Source organism: Pseudopipra pipra, chromosome 11, assembly GCF_036250125.1.
Source record: "Pseudopipra pipra isolate bDixPip1 chromosome 11, bDixPip1.hap1, whole genome shotgun sequence".
NCBI classification, from domain to species: domain Eukaryota; kingdom Metazoa; phylum Chordata; class Aves; order Passeriformes; family Pipridae; genus Pseudopipra; species Pseudopipra pipra.
Window position 1 is genome coordinate 20,393,642 of NC_087559.1, and position 20,856 is coordinate 20,414,497.

The 20,856-nt window shown below is 45.2% G+C and overlaps 1 protein-coding gene across 11 annotated transcripts in view; it reads right to left on the bottom strand.

Annotated features, from left to right (window-relative positions):
* WNK2 (WNK lysine deficient protein kinase 2) overlaps positions 1 to 20,856 on the bottom strand; it is a 115,340-nt gene that overhangs the window by 5,151 nt on the left and 89,333 nt on the right. For 4 of the 11 annotated variants that reach the window (XM_064668096.1, XM_064668095.1, XM_064668104.1 and 1 more), the window contains 4 exons: positions 20,094 to 20,192; positions 14,594 to 14,638; positions 12,853 to 13,106; positions 1,826 to 4,214 (listed from right to left, as the gene is read on the bottom strand). In XM_064668096.1, the coding sequence (XP_064524166.1) occupies positions 3,864 to 4,214; positions 12,853 to 13,106; positions 14,594 to 14,638; positions 20,094 to 20,192 (749 nt within the window). In that variant the 3' untranslated portion in view covers positions 1,826 to 3,863. Of the gene's footprint in view, positions 1 to 1,825; positions 4,215 to 12,852; positions 13,107 to 14,593; positions 14,639 to 20,093; positions 20,193 to 20,856 lie in introns of those variants that run through there. The other 7 variants (XM_064668102.1, XM_064668101.1, XM_064668103.1 and 4 more) reach the window with 6 other exon arrangements.

Consider the following 20,856-nt stretch of genomic DNA (forward strand, 5'->3'; position numbering starts at 1 on the left):
TCTGGGCAACATTTCCTCCTTAAAGCAGCTTTTTAAAGGATTTTTTTTCTTTTCTAAAGGAATTCAAAAAATATTTCCTCTTTAAAGTTGTGAAATGGAGACCAGAGTTAAATACACGAACAAACTGCGAGGGCCAATGTTACATCATTCTTTCGGGTGAAAGCTGTGCCAGGGAGGTTGAATCTGGATTTGCAAAAGAGCCTTAAAGCACTCCAGTGTTTCTCCCTGCCATCTCTAGTGCCCAGCTTTGCATCCCTGTGGCAGATGAGCAGCTCCTTCTCAGGATACCCAGTCCCACTCCAAGCAAGCCAAGGATGGGGTGGGAAAGCAGAATGTGATTACGCACTGAGATACTCCATCATGACACGAGGCAATCAGAAAGCTAAATGAATGGCACACAGGAAAAATTCAACTACTTTCCCAACTTCCCAAATTGTGAAAACTTTGAAACTTTCCTACCAAAGTTTCAAAAACTTTCCTCCACTACTGGGTGTGTGACTCAGGGGGTTAAAACATTCCTTCGAGATTTGTATTAAGTTTCTGTAACTGAAAGATTGAAATTTGGGGGATCTGTGAGCTCCCTCATCGAAACTTGGTATTTAAAGCATCTGTGCTGACTTCCCACGTGTCAGCACAGGGCTGGGAATGTTGGGTGATGGCACAGCTACAGGATATGGCAGCAGGTCAGGAACTAGGGAGGCCAGGAATTCTACCAGCGGGTTTGACCCGTTTGCTGCCTATTTAAGCAATATTCAGAGTCAGGAATAAAATGATTTCAGCTCTGCGATCTGCAAGGGATCTTTTGTGGGTACAGATCCCTCTCTGATGGTGCAGCACAGATCCCTCAGGTCCCTCTCACTCCTTGGCTCACCTTTTGCTCAAGGAGTTGCCCCATTTATTTAATCTCATGTCATTTGTTTAATTGCCCCTGAGGGTCAAAGCACCCCACGACACAGTTGTCACAACTGAGGGCGAAAGAACCACGGCTTGAAGCAACACAGCCAGAAGAGCTGCAGCCAAGAGGGCCCTCAGGAAATTAAACACCACAAGTACCACAATGCCATCACCTTCTGAGCCCCTGCTTAGCCCCAGTGCTGGATAAAGGTGCAAGAGGCAGGAGCTCCCCCCGGGGATGTGGAAGCTGCATCCCTGCCCTGCTGCCCCGGCCGTCCCTCGGGAGCGCAGCACATGCAAGGCAGCCACGGCGGGGACGGGCACCAGCGCGGGGCACGGAGCCCCCACCACAGAGCACACACAGCACAGCCACGTGGGATGGGTGCACAGAGAGACAGAAGCAAGGGTGTCACCTGCACGCCCTTCCCTCATTCCTCCTGCAGCCTAACCCGATGGCGGTGACTGCCAAGAGAGTGCTGGCAACGGGGCCAAGCTTCCTCACACTTAAACGATGCCAGGATCCTTTAGAGGGGCTTCCCTAGTGCTTTGCAGCACAGGGGGGACACAGTCCATGGGCTTCTTTCCCATCTGCCAAACTCAGCACCCTCACGTGCACCACCAGCAGCGCTGAGGGCACCATCTGCTCATAGGAACTCAGCCCCAACACCAGGAACACCTCCACAGGCAAGGACTCGGGGCACTGTGCCCTGCCAGGTGGCCCCACGCACCTCCTGGGGCACCGCTTCCTTTCTACAGCTGCTGGAGGTGTTGGCTACGGGGAGAACCCAAGAACTGGCAGAGGCATCACATCTGCTCCTGCTACACAACCAAGGGACAAGAACGAGTCTGGAAAACAAAGGCAGCGTTACCCAGAATAGCTGGGAATCGACACAGTTCTACAGTTTAGAAAAACATCGGGTTTTTCACACCATTTTCAAGCACAAAATGTTTATTTTTCTTTTTAATCTATACAATTTCTCGGGGCTTTTAGTGCCACTGACTTTGTCAGTATACAAGGGATGGACTATACAGGCAATAGCGACATAATCTGTAGGATTCAGTGCGAGCCGAAGGGAACCCGGTGTGAGAACATATTTTCCATGTTTGCTCATGAAGCATACATACATGAATCTAAAAAACTCAAACAAATTAAAGATACATGGTACAGAGAACAGAAATCTCTTACTACAGTAAGTATTTTGCCCAGGCAGAAGACTCTGCATAATTGTCTATAAAATTCAATTCTAACTGAATTGATGGAATAATATATTCAAAGGGTACAAACAAAATAATTTAGACAGGTATAATAATGCTCGAGGTACAATAGAACTATACAATTCACAGCTTGGCAGCACAGGACATCTCTGCCCTTCAGCAGATGGTATAAAGCATCATCACCAGGGAGTGACGGCGCCTTTGGGCATGGCCACTGCTCCGGGTCCTGTGCCTGTAACGCTCCCGCAGCGCTTTCAGAGGGAAGGAGACTTACCATCGGCAAAACAGGTCTAGTGGTTACCTTGTGCCTTTAGACTGAGGTGCAGGTGGAGACTCTACGCACAGTAAAACGGGCAAAAAGCAACTTTCAAACAGGAGAGAGGTGTCCGTGCCACCTGGAGCGCAAACTTTGGTAAAAATAAAAGTAAATAAATAAATTAAAAAAAAAAAAACAACAAAAATTCCATATGAAAGGTGGTGAGACTCCAAACCTGAAGTGTCAGATATGAGAAAGAACAGCTTCATATTCTGTTCTGTTTCAGCACGAACTCTGTCAGTGGCCAGACACCACCCTGAGCCTTGGTGGCCGAACCGGAGCCAGAGCCCGTGCGAGCGCTGTACTTACACGGGTCTGACAGTCCCCTGGAGATATGTTCTCCTATGATCAAGAGTTCCACTAGTTTTCTTCACTTATGGAACATGCATGAACTTGTGATTTAACTGAATTATAAAAGCCCAGATAGGAAAAGGAAATTAAATCCAATGTGCTGCTGATCCAGAGGAAAACAGCGTTTTTGCTGCCTGTTACCCGCCGTTCACAACGACTTTACCACAGGCTGGGGAGGAGAACGGATTGCACTGCCTGAAGCTATTCCCTGTCCTTGTATGCACTTTCCTTGGATCACTCTGTAAATACTCCTACATTACAATGTGCACTTCACTACTCCTTGTACAAACACAAACAGTTTTATGATCAGTGCGTCAAACAAACGTGTCGAACAAACCTCACCTCACAATTCTTTTTTTTTTTTTTAAAAGCTTCAGAAATGAAAATTCAACCCGTGAATAAAAACGAAAGCATTTACAGCAAAATTAAGCTGATGAGGAACGTCAACTGTAAACCTGCAATATCTTTGCAAATAAAAAGAACTTCAACTGGCAAGCAGTAAATAAAATACACCTTTCAAATAATTGTACATCTCTTTCCAGCTGGGAACTGGAAAGCTGAGATTCAAGGCACTGAAGTCCTGCAGGGTTAGTACAATTTGCAAGTCATCAATTCAAGTACATCAACATTAAGGATCGCAAGTGTGAAACAGAACACAAGGAATAAAGTGTCTTCAGCAATGGAACAGAAGCAGATATTGCCATAAGCACAAACGATCTGTCGTGACGCCGCCTCACAGTGATTGCTGACGCGGGGTATGGCTGTGCGCTCGCGGGCCCCGCCCCGGCCCACACGGATCATCCACAGAGCAAACACTCCACGTGACGGCGTCAAAATCACCAGGACCCATGGCAGGATCACCCGTGGCAAGGTCACCCACTGACAGGGTCACCCGTGGCAGGGTCACCCACGGCAGGGTCACCCATGGCAGGGTCACCCATGTCAAGGTCACCCACGGCAAGGTCACCCCCCGACAGGGTTCCCCGTGACAGGGTGCCCATGGCGAGGTCACTCATTGCAGGGTTACCTGTGGCAGGGTCCCCACGGCCAGATCCCCCCTGGCAGGATGCCCGTGGCAGGGTCCCCGCTAGGTCATGCGCAGCCGCGGGCCGGGCGCGCGGGCGGGCGGGCGCTGCAGGGGCACCGGGTACATCCGCAGGCAGCTCCTGCTCAGGGGCGAGAACCGCACGATGCCGGGACCCCCGACCAGCCCGGGCTGCGCCATCGGCCCCGGCCACGGCACCCCGTACACGGGGCTGGGGAAAACTCCTCCGTACTGACAGAGAGGCATCACATACGGTGTCACCGCGCCAGCAAGGGCGGGCCCTGGCACAGGCACTGGCAGGGATGGTGGAGCTCCAGGAGCTAATCCTGTGGGCATGGGGCAAGCCACCGGAACAGGGCACTTGCTCCCCAGTCCTGTCCTTACCGAATTTACCTACAAAAAGAGAAATACAAGAAGCGTCGCTACAGAGCTCCTCTTCCCCCCTGCCACGGGCAGTGACACCGAGCCCAGACACACATGTCCATGGTGGTACTGCTCCCCCACGGCATGGCACGGGCTGCCAGCTGGGGGCACAGGCACAAGGGTGTCACAGTGTCCTTGGGCCTTTGTTTTGGGTTCATTTCTTTTTTTTCTTTTATATTTTTGGTGGGGGATTGGGTTGGGTTTGTTTTGGTTTTTTGTTTTGGTTTTTTTTTTTCTTTTTAAAGACATAAAATTTGGAAATGAATAGGAAAGATTGATATGGGGCAGAGGGGAAAGTTATCTGATTATAACCTCACTCTTCAAGAAGGCAGGAAGCATCACTAAACAAGTGAGGATGAACACCATAAAAAGCCACAAACAACCTCGCGTGTCCAAAGGAACTCAAGTATCTTTTTTCTTGTGCATAGAAGTAAATGAACTGCACTAAGTGCAGAATTAACCCAAATCTCACACGGTTATGTGAGACAAGCCTCAGAAGAGGCTTGCTCACGCCTCAGAAGAGGCTTAAAAATTCTAGCCCCTATTTCTGTACAAAATTGTTTCATCTGGCCCCAGAGAACTGAGGAGAGGAAGGAGACCTGCCAGGGTGGCAAAACCAGCGAGGGCACAGCGGGGCTGCTCTGCCTCAGGCGCTGCCACAACCAATTCCAGCCGGTCTTCTGGAATTCTATTAACACCCACTACAATTATTCAGCTTTTGCATGCAAGGGGCAGAGAAAGAGCTCTCCCTCCACATGGGATGGCAGAGCTTTCCAGATGACACGTTCCATCCTGCACAATACCATGGGAACTGCCGTTATCCCAAACATTCACATTTCATTATGTTTTTAATGTCACAGAATTTACAACTCCCTGTGGGGTTCCCAGCATGCCAGCACCTATTTGTGGCATAGGAAAAAGGGGTGTTACTTCATTCTGGGAATCTCCCACCAATGTGATATTTTACATTCAATTGATAAAATTGGTATGAAGGTGAAATTTCAACAGAAAAAATGAATATACGTATAAGGTTGTGTGGAACGCTTACTCCATGCTTCTGATTTCTCTTCTCAATTAACAATAAAAATGGTAATGTCCCCCTGGGATTTTCTGCTTTGGGGCATGAACCTCTGCTCCAAGGGCAATTTTAGAAAAATACAGAAGTATTTGATACCCTTCTTCACTTCCTTTCACCTGAAACCTGAATCTGATGGTGAACGTCAAACTGAAAGAGATGCCTCAGTGTAATGAATTTGACATCACTAAAGTGTAAAACCCCACCAAAATTAACAACAGACACCAAAGAACAAGAAACAGAGGAACCAGGGACATATTTTTAAGACCAGCACACTTCTTTAAGCTGTTATTAAACTCTTGTTTTAACATCCTCAAAATCATGGTTTCCACCAAGCTCAACACCTGTGAGTGATGTACCTAACCAAAATACAGATTTTGGACAACGCTCTCAGGCACGTGGTGGGATTGTTGGGGGGTGTCTTGTGCTGGGCCAGGAGTTGGACTTGATGATCTTTGATGGCCCCTTCCAACTCAGGACATTCTATGGTTCCAGGACAGCATTTCTTACACTAGCAACAGATTATTTATTCAGTGGCATTGAAAATGTGAGGTGACATTTTCAGTGGCCCTATTTAAAAATTAACTTGAAAAACATCATTTTCAGCTCTTTTAAAGTACTGAGAAATCTGACTCACTCCAATTCAAGCTTCTGAACTTTCTCCTTCTCAGCTGAATTCCTCAGCAAAGCAGCAGCTGGATTTAAGGCTGTGTATGTGCTACTGGGAATAAAATTGTCATGCTCCAAACCCACCATTACACATACTCATTAAACTTGATAATGTCATGACAAATGCATATTAATGACTTAAGTTTTCTTCCTCTACCTTCATCCCATGCTTCAAGGGAGCTAAATGCACACTTTAGGAGGCACAACACCTGGCTCTTGTGTCTTCCCCTGGGTAGGAGTCTCTTGGTCATGGCCTCTATTTAACCATCACCTTTTAACCAGTTCTGATGACTCAACACTGATGGAGGCCCACACAACCCATTGAGTCCTGCATGGAGATGCTGACTGAAACACCAAAATTAACATGTGCCAAAAGAGTCCTCAAAGCAGCACAAGGAGCTGTGGATTTCCCGGCTCCAGGGAAGCCAGGAGACTACAAGTCCCTTTGCTTGTACAGGTTGAAGGGATGAAGATGGACATTCAGATGGTGATGAATGAGGTGCATTCATCACCTACATGGGGTCAGATCTCAGCTGTGAACAGGACTAGTTCAGCATTTCAAGTCAGCCAGGCTGGTGTTTAACGAGATGCACCGAGGGAAGGCCCTGGGATTCCTGGCCAGAGCCCTGTCAGTGGTCAGAGTGGTCACCTGAGCACCAGCCTGAGAGCTGCCGGGGCTGGAGAGTCCCCAGTGCAGCTGTGAGCCTGTGGGTTCTCCCATCTCTCATCAGCTGGCCAGTTCTGGGCTGAAAGGACACGTCTGGTATCCTTGGCTCCCTGCTGGCCCAAGGCACCTCTCCCCTTGGCCACTCCCTTGTCAGTTCTGCAAGTTTGCTGGAGGCTGCCCAGGGTGGTGGTGGAGTCACTGCCCCTGAAGGGATTAACAGATGTGTGGATGTGGCATTTGGGAACATGGGTTAGTGGTGGCCTTTGGCAGTGCTGGGGGAAGGCTTGGACTCAGTGGTCTCAGAGGGCTTTTCCAGCCTCAGTGACTCTGTGGTTCTATGAAAGGTGCCAGTTCTGGCACAGGCTATTGATTCTACAGTGTGCACCAGCTACACCCACTATATCCCAGGGAGCCAAGGCTTCGGCTTCCAGTGTGGCTGCTGGCTTTGGTATTCTCCCCACAGCTTGAAGACATGGCTGTGAATGGTTTCTGAAGTTATCTTGGCAATTGAAAACAAGCAGTACAATATCAGAGCACAGCATCCAGCTCCAGCAGCCCATGTTGAGAGACCACTGACATACAAAGATCCTTGGAGCTGTACCCACAGTCACACAGGACATGTCTTTGGGGGTTATTTAGGATAAAACAACCCTCCTGAAGGAGTGGAAAGCAGAACTGGTCTTCTCCCTTTCTGATTCAACTTTAGACTCTATAACACCAGCAATGAGGAATGCCACAGATTCCATGGCTTAGCCTACTATGGATGGCATGACTTCATTTTCCATGTTACAATATTCATGTCCTCCTGTTTGTTCTGCTGCGTGTCGAGGCCTAGCAGAGTCAGCTGCCCTGGCCTTAAGGAGGCTGATAAGGCCAACAGTCCCAAAACCAACAAATTTAACAACTGCTCTGCAAAATTTACATCTGACATCACCATGTAAAAAGTCTGTCTGCCAGAGATATTTAATAGGGATTTCTCTACTTTTTTTTTTTTTTTTTAAGGAAGAAAGACTGGGTTGATGTCCTTTAGTCATAGAATCAATCACAGAATGGTTTGGGTTGGAAGGGACCTTACAGCTCATCTCATTCCAGACCTCCTGCCATGGGCAGAGACACCTTCCACTAGCCCAGGTTGCTCCAAGCCCTGTCCAACCTGGCCTTGGACACTTCCAGGGATGGGGCAGCCACAGCTTCTCTGGGAAACTTGTGCCAGGGCCTCACCACCCTCACAGGGAAGAATCTCTTCCCAATATCCCATCTATCCCTGCCCTCTGGCAGTGGGAAGCCATTCCCTGTGTCCTGTCACTCCATCCCTTGTCCCAAGTCCCTCTCCATCTCTCCTGGAGCCCCTTTAGGCCCTGCAAGGGGCTCTCAGGTCTCCCTGGAGCCTTCTCTTCTCCAGGTGAACCCCCCCAGCTCTCCCAGCCTGGCTCCAGAGCAGAGGGGCTCCAGCCCTTGGAGCATCTCTGTGGCCTCCTCTGGAGTTGCTCCAAGTCCCTCTCATGCTGAGGCCCCAGCCCTGCACACAGCTCAGGGGGGATCTCAGGGGGGCAGAGGACCCTCTGTGACATGCGTAGGAAGGGAAGTTCCTCCCCTGCTCTCCCCCTCTACATATCCATTAACCTCCTCTGTAGAAGCAATAAACTTACTGAACCAACACCTAACAGGGGCACCTTTGCCCACTGCCCTCTCCCCTCTGCTCAGGCCACCTCCCCACCTGCCCTTCCCCAGCTCTGCCTGCACTGGCAAACCTCTGCCCTGTACACATCCCTGCAGGTACCAGCCACCTCTCCTTCCTGCTTCCCAACACCTGCCTTCTCCTGCCAGTCTTCCCTTTGCACCAAAAAATCACACAGACTCATTTAGAAAACAAGAATAATACACACACAGAGGAGAACATACAGGTAAACGCTGGTAAAAATGAAACAAACCCCACAGGACAAAGACTCAAGTAGTTTAAAAACCCCAAATCTGTTCTTTGGACTTGTTTTAATTCTCTACCTTGTTCCTGTGCTTCACCAGGCAAGCTCCAAAGTGCCACCTCAGTGATACTCACAGCTCCTATACTGTCAAATACACAGCCAAGAGTTGGGTATGACTCACAAACACCATAAATACTTCTGGGTTTATATTGGAATAGAGGAAACCAGGTAATTCTGCTGTGAAAGCTGACTGTAACTATCACAGCCCACCTAAAAAGTCAGGATTTAGAATATTTTTCTTTTGATGGCTACCCCATTAGTATTAGTGTTTTACTTCTGTATAGACCAGCCACCACTGAAACAAAACTGAGTGGCAGGGCAGAGTCACAGCTGGCTGCCAACATGAGCAGGCAAGAATGCCAGTCCACCTCTTTTATCACTTTTGCCCAGTTTGCTGAAAACCTGAAGTCATTAGGTGCTCCTGAATATTTGTGTTTATGCTTTTCCAAGTTCCTGGAAAGTCATTCTGACATTCAGCCCAAGCTTCAAACACAGACTCATTTTTTACTATTCTTCCAACCCAACAGAGACGGAGGGTACAGTAAAGGTGGCACTAGTCCTCCTGCTTGGTTTTGGCACCCGTGCCCACCTCCAGCTCCCTGGCAGTCAGCCCATGGAGCCCAGAGTCAGGAAATGCCAGCAGATGTGCAGATGTTACCGACGGTGTCCAAGCCCCCAGCACACGTCACCCACTGACACAGCTCTGTGTGTTCACAGAAACAGCCTCACCATGCACTGGGAACATGTTTACACCTTTTTTGGGGGGTAATATTTTTGCCTTTTAAAACCCATGGAGCTCCAGAACAGCATGAAGAATAGAAAACATTTTTGGCAAGCCCTTCATTCCCAGGCATCTTTAAATAGTGCCTGTAAGTACCCAATATTCAGTATACTTGCACAGAAGGCAGCTCACATTCCTAAGCATATTCCTTGACCAATGCCAACCAGAATTACCTGTAAAAAAGGATTATAACACCATATCTTCACACAGATGACAAAGACAGAAATCACCACTATCAGGTAGTTTGACTTCAATTCTTTCTAACATCTCCTATTACAATTCAAACTACTGCTGATGAGACTCTACCTGCATTTCCATGCTTCCTTAAAACATTTGGGAAGGAACATTTCAGTGCTCCTGTGACACAACTGGATGCCTGAAGTTCCCCCCCCAAGCAAACTTCTAACCAGGATTTGCAGCCAAACTTCCACAGAAACAAAGCAGAATATAAAGTTTTACTTTGCATCCCAATTATTTCATTGCTGCCTACACTTCTGATGGCAAAAATTAAAACCACTTACTCTTATTAAGCACACCATCAGTTTCTCTTCTGAGCTATTTCCAGCCTTCACTTTGTTAAAAAATCATATAAAATATTACATTCACAGCAAACAATTTGCTGCTCGTGGTAGAAGCATCTCAGGTAAATCAGAGACAACTCAGGAAAGAGAGTCTTCTGGTTCCAGGGGGAAAGAGAAGACTTGAAGACAGAGACACAGCTGCCCTGCTTATTAATGACAGTGGGTGGACAGTAAAAGAAAATAATAAATTGAAAAATACATTTTTCTATTTAAATGTATAGTTAATATTTTATATATATAATTTTTTTAAAATGTATTTTGCATCATGGGACAACTGACTTCACTCCTACCCCTTATGAAAACCCTTCAAGGAGGCATCTCTCTGTCCAATAACCCCCAGAGACAATGCAGAAGCAAAGGTACAAATACTGCTGCCCCCAGCCCCTCATTTCTGACCATCCATGGGACCAGCGACAGCTTTTCTCAAAACCAATCCCCCACATGAGGAGATGAGACAACTGCCCTAACAGCCTCCTGCTATTTATTCCAGTTGAAAAAAAACCCACAAAAGGCATAAGAATCTCTATGTTTCCTATTTATCCAGCCTTTATTCCCAACATAAAACCTTACTATAACTTTCTCTAATGGGCTGGAAATCTGCTCAGTGCTCCTTATTCTTTTGTTGCAAAGGCATTTTTGATCAAAAGAAGTGACAAATGACGGTGTTACCAGATGGACTGAGGAAGTACAGCCTGAGCTTCCCTTTCTCCCTCTTGGAAAGCTATTTTTCCCCATCCTTTATGTTATTTCCCAAGTTCTTTTTGTCCTTGCAGTGGACGCAGCTGTGATTCAGCAGAGGTGTAACATCTCCTCATGGGGCTCATCCCTCCGACCACTGACACACAGGTCACTTGTCTGGTTGTGTCACACTATTCCCTTCCTCCTCTTTTGGCCACTTCTCTCCCAACACCACACAGCCCTCTCCTCCCTCAACTTCAATTTCCCCTTTAGGCTGGAATTCAAAGGGTACAAATAGCAGAACGATGCTCAACTCCCAAACCAACTCTTGTCAAAGCCCTTTATATCATCCTACTGCCCCAATTTCTGTCACTCACAGCATTCTGTGCCATCTTCATGGCCAAAACACCCAATAAAACCCACACCAGGAATGTTTGCCACCTGCCCTTGCATCTCTGTTGCAGCCACCGTGGTCCCTACGGGGGCTTCATGCCCCAAACCATCCCAGGCATCACCCACACCAGGGCTCCAAGCAACTCCTCTAAGCAACAAGGAATGATGTGAAATGAAGAGCAGGGAATCCCAACCTCTCCATGCTCCTGGCAAATCACCTCCAAAAGACTTCAGCCAGCCCTGTGGATTCCCTGGGACAACTGCCGTGGTTGAGAGAGACATAAACCCTCTAAGATCAGTGTCCTGAGAGAGGGACATTCCTGCTGCTCTCTCAGCGATATTCTGCCTTCCCCACAGGCTTTGAGACAGAGACACCAGGACTGCAGGAGGTAAATTTAACTCTAAATTGATACTAATGAGTGATTTAATAAGAAAAATAACCACTCACTTTTCCACAGTTACAAGAGGGCAAAACACCCACATCGAATACTTCAAACTGCTGCAGGAGTCTCGGGGGAAAGACACCAAAACACCACAAAAAGCACATCAAAAAAGGTAAGAAGTGACTTCACAGAGCAAAATCTGTGCCCTCACCATCACTCTCTATAAATCTTCAAGTATATGTAACTCTGGAGCCAGTTAAACCATTACTACGTAGAAGGATTATTTACTTTTCGCCCACCTTGGCAACTAAGAATTGAAATTAAATTGCTTAATAAATTTGCACAAACGTTTTTCCCTGTGCAGTCAGTGACCCAATCGACTCAGGAACATGCAGGTCCCAAAGCAGAGGCACTGGAGCAGTTCCTCCTTGGCACATCTCACCTCACGAACAACTACAGAGCTACCAGTGCTACACGGGTTTTTTTCCCTTCTACATGCCAAAAAAAGACAATGATTTACTATCCAGATCTAGTTCTCTTGCTTCTAAGGGATTACAAAGCAGCTCCTCACTGTTATTTTCCTCTACTTTGGCTCAATTTTTCATTTCTCAAAAAAAATGAAGCCAGTAAAACTTATTAGTCAAACAACCCCCAGCTGTGAGGAGAAGGAAGACATCTGGAAACCCAGGCCAGGGTGGGACAGAATGGTAAACTGGGGTTCTGGATGTGCACTCATTCCTTTTTTTGCCTCCCTCTGTATCACCCCTCAGCCATGAAAACCAGCACTGAACACACACACATTGCAATGGCTTTGTCCTGCTACTGAATATCCGAGGGGAGGAACAGGCGCCTGTTTGCTGTAGGATACTTTGACAGCATTTCTGAGGGTGGTATCGTCACGGTGCCCGGTACAACAAGCAAGGGTCAGCACACACATCCAGCTGTCCCCTCTCTCAGCCCAGTACTCACTCCAATCCCACTCAAACAATGGCTCACAACCCCCAAGCCACCAGCTACTGTTCTGTTGAAGGAAGGTTAATATTAAACATCAAAAAGAAGAAAACTTTTAGTAAGTTGAAACTGAAGTTGAGCAACAGGTGGTAATGATATGAGTATTGCTGTGTATCATTGTTAATAAGCAGTTTGGAATTTAAAAATATATATTTTATATATATATATATATGTATATATATATATACTGCAGCCCACGTATCCCTTAAGATTATTCCAAAAGACGATTTTAAAAAAAAATCGGATTAGTACTGAATGAAAAGAGCTGGACATTTATAGGAAGCATCTATCTGGAGTAATTTTAGTCTATGTCCTCCTCCACATCTGAGTTCTGAAAAGGTTGTCAGACACATAGCAAAAGGTATGTCCTTCAAGGAGGGCCACTTACTCCACATGTCTCATTCTGTGTTTGCATGGGGTTAGCCTTTGGCTCCATGTCTTGCCTTTTTTGGTTCTGCTTCAGTTGGTTTAAAGAAGGTTTTGTCTGTGCAGCTCCAACAGTTTTGCTCGTCCACTGGTCCACCAGCTTGTGCAGGTCATCTGTGAACGTCCCTTTCTTGTTGTTACTGTTGTTGGCCTGAACCTGCAGCGTCGACTGCGGGAGGGGCTCAGGACACGTCACCAGGCTGTTGGTCGAGGATCCTGGAAAATCACACAGAGAGAACTGACAATGACGTCTCTGCCTCAGCTCTGCAGCTCAAACACCTTCTCAGCTACTGCCACTCCAGTGGTGGCTTTTCAGACTTTTAACCCTCCCCCTCCTGGCTACAGAACTCCTTTGCTTAAAGAAATGGTCCAAATCCAATGGGTCTGTATTTTCTATCACATCATGTTACCTTGGCCACTAACGTCTCTCTGGGGAAATTAAGGACAGGGAGAGAAGCCAGGAATGCAGCCCAGTAACGCTGCCATCCCGAGGCAGACAACACCTTATCAGAGACTACCACGAGAAAGTGGGAGGTGGGATGTATTGCTAGAACTGCAGGCATTCATAAAATTGATTTACCATTTATTTTGCTTGCATAAGTTTACTGTCCTCCTGGAAAAATGTAATTGTTGCAGAGGTTACAGGTAGGACTGGCTCCTGTGCCTCAAAGGCTCTGGGAACCCACCATTCTCTCTCGATGACATCAGGACCATTTATTTGGCCACCTGCATATTTTTGGGGAAAAAACCCCATCGGGACCATGAATGTATAGAAGACAAAGGAGAGAGAACATAGTGGGGGGTGAATTTTTGAGACAAAGATAAAGAACTTTTGGTATAGATAAAAGCAGTCAGGAAGAGTATTGACAGAGGTTTAAGTTTATATGTTCACTAGGGAAGAAAATTTTCTGTGCTTTTCCTGTGTTGGTAACTACAACTCTGACACAGCAAGCTCAGCAGGGAACTGCCACTGAAGGAGCCTGAATCTGACCTGAGCAGGAAATGTAAAGTAACTTTTCAGCTAACATATTTGAGACAGCTAAAGATTGGAAATAAAGACCATCTCTCCAAGCAAAAAGTTCACAGAACTGTAGTATAATGATTATATAAGCAAACATGAACATTCAGTCTTCTTTTCTCTGTTAATCAGTTACCAGCCAATGAAACCGAGTCCACTAATTAGTCCTACGGTTATACAGAATACATTAATAACCTTTAAATGATCATGCATTCAACCTGCAACGTCACTTCTAAAGTGAATACTGCTCAATCCCTTTTCCTTTACTTGGGGGAAGGTGAGAAAAATAAGGCTTTTGAGAGAAAAGCTCTTCAATTGGTGTTTAATATTTCATGCAGCTCAAGGGGGCCGGGATGGTTTTAAGCTATCAATTCCTCCAGCAGAGAACTGCAGTCATATAAAGGTGTGTATTTCAGAGACAAACACTGAACCCAGTTTCCTGGCCGCATGCGTGCACGTCTCACACACACACAGAACACCACGACTCTCTTGCAGCATGCGAGGTTCCCAAGGCATCACAGCACATGCATTAGTCTCAAAAGTACCACAATTTATATTTCTCGTATAAGTGCATCAGCTCTAGTTATTAAACAACTAGCTTTTAGTAAAAAAATAATAATATAAAAAAGCAAAGAACATCCCATGCCATGAAGGAAATACTGAGAAACAAAAATGGGATAGTTACTACTACTGTGATCTTTGCCTAGACATAGTCGTTTCAAGGTGGACCCTACAAGGTAAAACAATACAAGACACACAGAATTAGGTAAGACTAAACACAACGAACTGGACGGACAAGCTTCTGTACTTTTAAGCAATCAAAAAGTAGTTATTATGCAAGAAAGGACAGACAAAGTCAGCAGTTCAGGTGAGTAAAGGAAGCCTAAATAACTGGACAGCTCAAACCTTTCTTAATGTGCAGCCATTCAGAAGCTTTGGAAAGTACCACAGCATGCCAAAAGCAAGGGCTCGTGACTTAAAGATGCATTTGTTTGGGTTTTGGTTCTTTTTTTTTTTTTTTTGGTGTTTTGGTCGTTTGTTTGTTTTTTTCTTTTCCTTTTTTTTTTTTTTTTTTCCAAATCGCCTTGGCTTCCTAATAGGAGGTTTTGATTCGTTAGCTATTAATGCAGGAAATGATGTCAATTCAGTTTGTGATTGGAGGCCAAAAATGCTTTCAGGAACAAGTCAAGCTAGTCTGGCTGCAAAGACAAACCATAAAACAACCCTAAAACTCCTGTTTTACAAGTCCAAAAAGATACATTGTTCTGCAGGTCTGAGGCCAATTGTTTCCAAATATTTCATTTGGTAGGATTTGTGTCTAAATGTGAGATTCTGAACTTCAATTGAACGGAACTGTGAATGAGTTTCCCTTATGCCTTGTCCAAGTGCAGAAAAATAATCCAGCAGAGTAGCTGAGTTTTAATTTATCTTAACTATGTGTTTTTTTCATTATTATCTCGTTCCATCCTTCATCGTGATTTTACACAGTCTTTTGACAGATAGCAGAGTGCCAAAGTATGCCGAGACCCCGACTCGACTGTCAGATCTTGCCAGACATCGGCACCGTTGCTATTTGGGTGCCAAATTTCCTGAAAGGTATTTTGGACTTGGTAAGAAAAATATTGTTATGGCATGGGAGGAGATGAGTGTCTGACATGGGCTTATGGAGAGTTCGTTGGGAAGAAGCACTTGAAAACATGAGCAAAATCAGAGTGGGGTAAAAAAGTAAGGTAGAGGATGGATGTGCTTTTTCTCTAGAGTAAACAGTGGAGGTATTTGATGTTACTGTGCCAGAAATAAAGATTTAAACTCAGAGATTGCAGGTCCAGGCTGACACAGGCCCTGAATGAGTCTTCAGAGGAGAAAGAAGAGACGTCAGTCAGAGACTGAGGAAGAGAAAGTAAAGAAACAACGGAGGAAGTAAGGGAGATGCTTGTGCTTGGATATGGGTGGCATGAGGAGGAACAGAGAATTGCTTTGAAAGAATTTCTTATTATTTCATATAGTTCATATTGGTTTCTATCCTGGGAAAATCAGAAGGACAAGACTACAGCAATGCAAGCATGACCATGTTTAGTTCTCACCTCAAAGCCCAGATAACAAACACAGTCACATTCACAACTCAACCATCTGTGTTGTATCCTTAAATCTTTTCCCCTCTTTTCCCTCAGATATACCTTACCTTGCCTATCCCAAAGTTAGCTACCAACTCCCATTATGGAAAGAACTCCCATGATGGAACTGGCCGTGGCAGCAATCCTAGGAGGTTATTTCCTGCAGCAAAGGCAGTACTCACACAATATGAATGCGAATGGAAAGCAACTGCCTGCGAGAAATAAAAGCAGGCAGCTGACTGCAGTACGTGCTCAAATGCATGTAAAAATGTTTTAATCACCAGCCCCTCCACTTCCTGCACACCCAGGCACAGGTTTCCCTGCACCTCAGGTGCCAAATCTGCCCCAGGGCCTCCAGGCTTGTGGGGAAGTGACGGAGAGCGGCGACACTTGACAGACTCACAAAACACTGTGTGAGGAGAGTTGGCTTCAAGGAAAATATCACAGGAGAGTCGGTCACCAAAAAGAGAGCTGCTCCTTCCAAGCAGCATCACTCCAGCGCGGGGCCTGAGACGGGAAACCTTCCCTAAGTGGTGATACAGCCTGAAGCAGGGACTGACAGTCATCAGCTACAGCAGGTTTTGAATTCAAACTCAATTAAAAATTCACTTTGTAGACCTAATTCACCAGATTAATTGTATTACTGCTAAAATCAAGGTGTTTAAGAACTGTAAAGTTAGGAGATGAATCATAATTAAGACTTAATATAAGACTGTGAAAGTTCAACAGAGTGTTTTACCTCCAATTCCAGATTTCTTATGTGAGGAATTAAATAGCTATTATATCATACAGGACAGAAAAAAATCCCCTGTCCCATATTTGCACTCTAACAGCTGCCAAAAAGCTGGAAAGCTACAAAAAAATGGAAATGGCAATAAAATGCTAGGCCATTTCCATAACTGCATATGCACATACAATATATGAATTGCTACAGACCTGACAAAAACTGCTTTACACAAGATTCCAAGCCTAAGCCAAATGGAGCTTCGAAAATTCCTCTCACAATCAGCAGAAACTCTTCCCTAGGACGCCCTTGCAACTTAACCCAGGAAAGGAATTCAGGCTAAAATTATGTTGGAGCCCATTGAAAATATTTTATTTCATGAAATGTATGAAGGAGAAATCAATATTGGACATGGGGAACAGACCAAAAGGTCCTGGAGAACACTGTAAAAGTGTTCAAGTTTGATGGACCTTATAACCAGAGCAAGACACTTGTGATACTGCCTTTAATGCATCTGAACATTTATTTTTCAAGTTGCTGCTGACTTTTCTGCTCATGCAGCAAGAGGTCTCCTGATGGAATATCCCACCTCCCCAAAGGGCTGGTTTTCCTTATTCAAACATACAGATTCAGAGCATTTCTGAAAATCCAGCACAATCTTTCCCAACAGCTCTCAAACAAAAAATTCCCAGGGAAACCTCGATTTGTGAATAGTCCCAGGACTGCCTGGACATGCCCCTGAGCTGCTGAGGCTGGATGGCCAAGTCTCAGTCCTGCACACCTGGCACAGGCACCCAGATCATGGAACTCTACCTAGAATGGGCTGGGTTGGAAGAGACCTTAAAGATCATCCCATTCCAGACTTCCTGTCATGGGCAGGGACACCTTCCACTAGCCCAGGTTGCTCCAAGCCCCATCCAACCTGGCCTTGGACACTTCCAGGGCATGGATGCAATCATGCTTAGTGCCTAGTCCAAATACTTGGTTTGCCTGCCTGCTGGGTCAACTGACGTCCCTTCCAGAGAAACATGAGCCAGCTGGCATTTCCATCATTTTCATCTTCAAATAATAGAATCAAAGGATGGTTTGGGTTGGAAGGGACCTTTAAAGGCCCATCTCATTCCAACCCTGACATGGGCAGAGACATCTTCCACTAGACCAGGCTGCTCCAAGCCCCTTCCAACCTGGCCTTCCTCAAGCACTAATTTTCCTGAGGCCCCTGGTCACAGCTGCTCTGGATACCAGCTCAACAGAACCACCAGCTGCACGTCCTTCCAGCCCCATCCCCATTCCTGCACACACACACATCACCAACGTGTTGGGCTCACTGGGAAAATAACTGGTATAACCTCCTGCCCCACCAGAACCTGCCCACAGCTCAGCCCTGGGCCCTGTCTGGCCCCCCAAGTGAGAGGCAGCTCTGGAAACCAGGAAACCAGGCTGTGCTCTCAGGATTTGAATCTGCTCAGCGGTGACTCTGGATTGACGTGCCAGGGTTAGATGCCTGAAACGTGGTCCATCTCCTGGTGTGACTCAGGAATGGGGGCGTGCAAACCTCCTCCTGAGCACGGCGCCCAGAAGAACCCGAGAGAGCAGATGGGCTGAGAACAGAAAGCAATTAGTCATGCTGAGTTGTTTAAGCACCAGGAAACTTCACCATTTGAAGGATTTACATATTCCCTTGGTTTCATTCACAATATCCATGCACCCAAACATTTTTAATACACTAGTTTTTAATTGCCACCTCCCAGTCTTTTTAGATCCTACTGAATAGTAATTCCATGGAAGATTCATGAAACGACTTCTGGCAATTACATGTGCAGAGGAAGAAATTACTGTGGCCGTTGTAACACCAAGTGGGAACGTTTGAGAACTGAGAATTCCCCTCAGGTTCTCAGAAAAAATCCCGGAATGCAAAACTGTCTCACGACTTCACGAGTTGTTAAAAACTTACATGACAATAAACTCAGTAAATGTCAGTTTTCAAGAACCTGAGTGCTTGGGCTTTCAGGGAGCTCAAACAAACAAAAAAAAAAAATCAAGATTATTTTTTAGAATACTGTTTACTCGTAAAATTAGGAGGAGTGTATTTGAGTGGTCTTGTGCCTTTGATCTGAACCATTTGGAGAGTGATGAGCGATGCAGAACTCCAGTATTAATGCAAACCCACAGTTATTTAACCAAACACTTCCTCAAAAACGTTATCAGCCTTTCCAAGGTTATATGTAAGTGGCCTATAGTACCTGTTCAGCACAACATATCTTTATTGTACAAGCAAAATCCGTTTGCCTAAAAAGCAGCATCTACAATTGGGTAAAAAAGTCTTAATTTTTTAATTAAATAGCTTGATAGCATTTGGTGGAATTGCCAATTACTTTAGAAGTCAGACAAATAGGGTACAAATAGAAGGTGCACAGTTATTTGAGACAGAACTCCTGGATCCTAACAATCCATTTCCAAGTATCTAAAAATCTGATATTGCTTTTTACTTATTTATGCTTTGATGAACTGCTAATTGACTTCATCTCTGAGGTCACATAAGGTCATAAGAAAATAAACTGAGTCAAGTGCTTCAGCCAGATCAGCTTACACAAAAAGGTGATGGGACTCTCCCTTGGAGTAACCAGATCTTCTTGCTGCTATGAGTACATCAAAAATCGCTCACTTAAAGTAATTAAAGTGACATGAGGAAAAGCCCACCTAGGATACAGATTTGGAAAGAACTAGCTGGAGCACTGTTGTCTCAGCATTTCCACATGCAAAGAGCGGGGAAAAAAAATTAAAGAAAATAGAGTGGATATAAACAGTACTGTATATTGTGTTAATACAGCCCTTGTATGGAAGTTATACCCTCCAGTGACCTTCTAGAACTGTATCAGCTTGCTACATGCATGTCTTCAGAGTCCAAACATGTGTGAAAGAGACCATTCGTCTACAGAAGGATGGATTTCGTTTTGTTGTCGCTGGAACCGGGACAGCAGACATGTATATTTGCCACATTGCAAATAAAATTACTTCAACAGAAATCACATAAAGTACAAAAGCTTTGGTAAGTCCAGGGTAAAATTTACCATCAGGCTATATATTATAAATGATGAGATCTTCCACACATGCTTTTGGTGCCCAGGCACGAGCCAAAAGCAGTGCAAAAAAAGCTTTCATATGAAAAATTAATATAAATAAGGTGTGTTCATGATGATTACTTAAAAGAAAGCGGAAAAGAAAGAAAAGATGTTTCAGAAAAAGGGGCATCCTGCCAAACATATTAGAGATATAAACCATGGAATTGGAAAAAGGGAGTAAAAGAAAGATGGACTGTGATAAAATACAAAAGAACAAATACAAACAGATGGACAAAGACACAGGTCCACTGAGGAATCTGGTACGAGGTTTGCTACTAGATTTATAGGTCACTCTCTCAGACGTTTGGTGGAAAACCGTCCAGCCTGCAAATGAATATAAAGGGAAGAAAACAAAGACACTTATAAAGTACAAGTAGCTGTGATCAGATGTCCTAAACCATCAGTCAAATCAGCTTTGTTAGTTAAACCTCCACATCTCCCCCTTAACTTTGCCAAAGAGGAGCAAGTTCACTGACCATACACAAAGGATGCAATAACAGCAGAAGAGGACAGATAGATATTTTGCAGATTAGTTTGGCAGGATGTGCAATGAGAGGAAGGTATTTTAATCATCATTAGAACTTCCCATATGCATGGCAACAAGATCAGTCAAAGCCTACAACAGGGGCAATGCACAGAGATCTCAGAGGTGGGGGCTGGGGAGCACAGCCAATCTACAGTCCTGCAGCTGGGACTCCAAAATCATGCACAAAGTGAACCCCTTAGAGAAAGGAAACATAATTTGGTCCCCTGGGTTTGGTTTTCTTTTAATTTTGTTTTTATTTTCCCTTGCATCCAAGGCAAGTTTAGTAGTTTATAATGAGGAACTCAGGGTCTACCAGCATCAAGGGCCTAAAAAAATGAACCAAAAGAAGCCTTCTGTATCTTTTTTGTTTTCCTTTCATTTTCTTCTCAGGAATCTGTAAGGCAGACTCCAGAGAAGGTGCCAGTATAAAGCCACTGAAAGGTATTTCCTTTCCAAAAATCA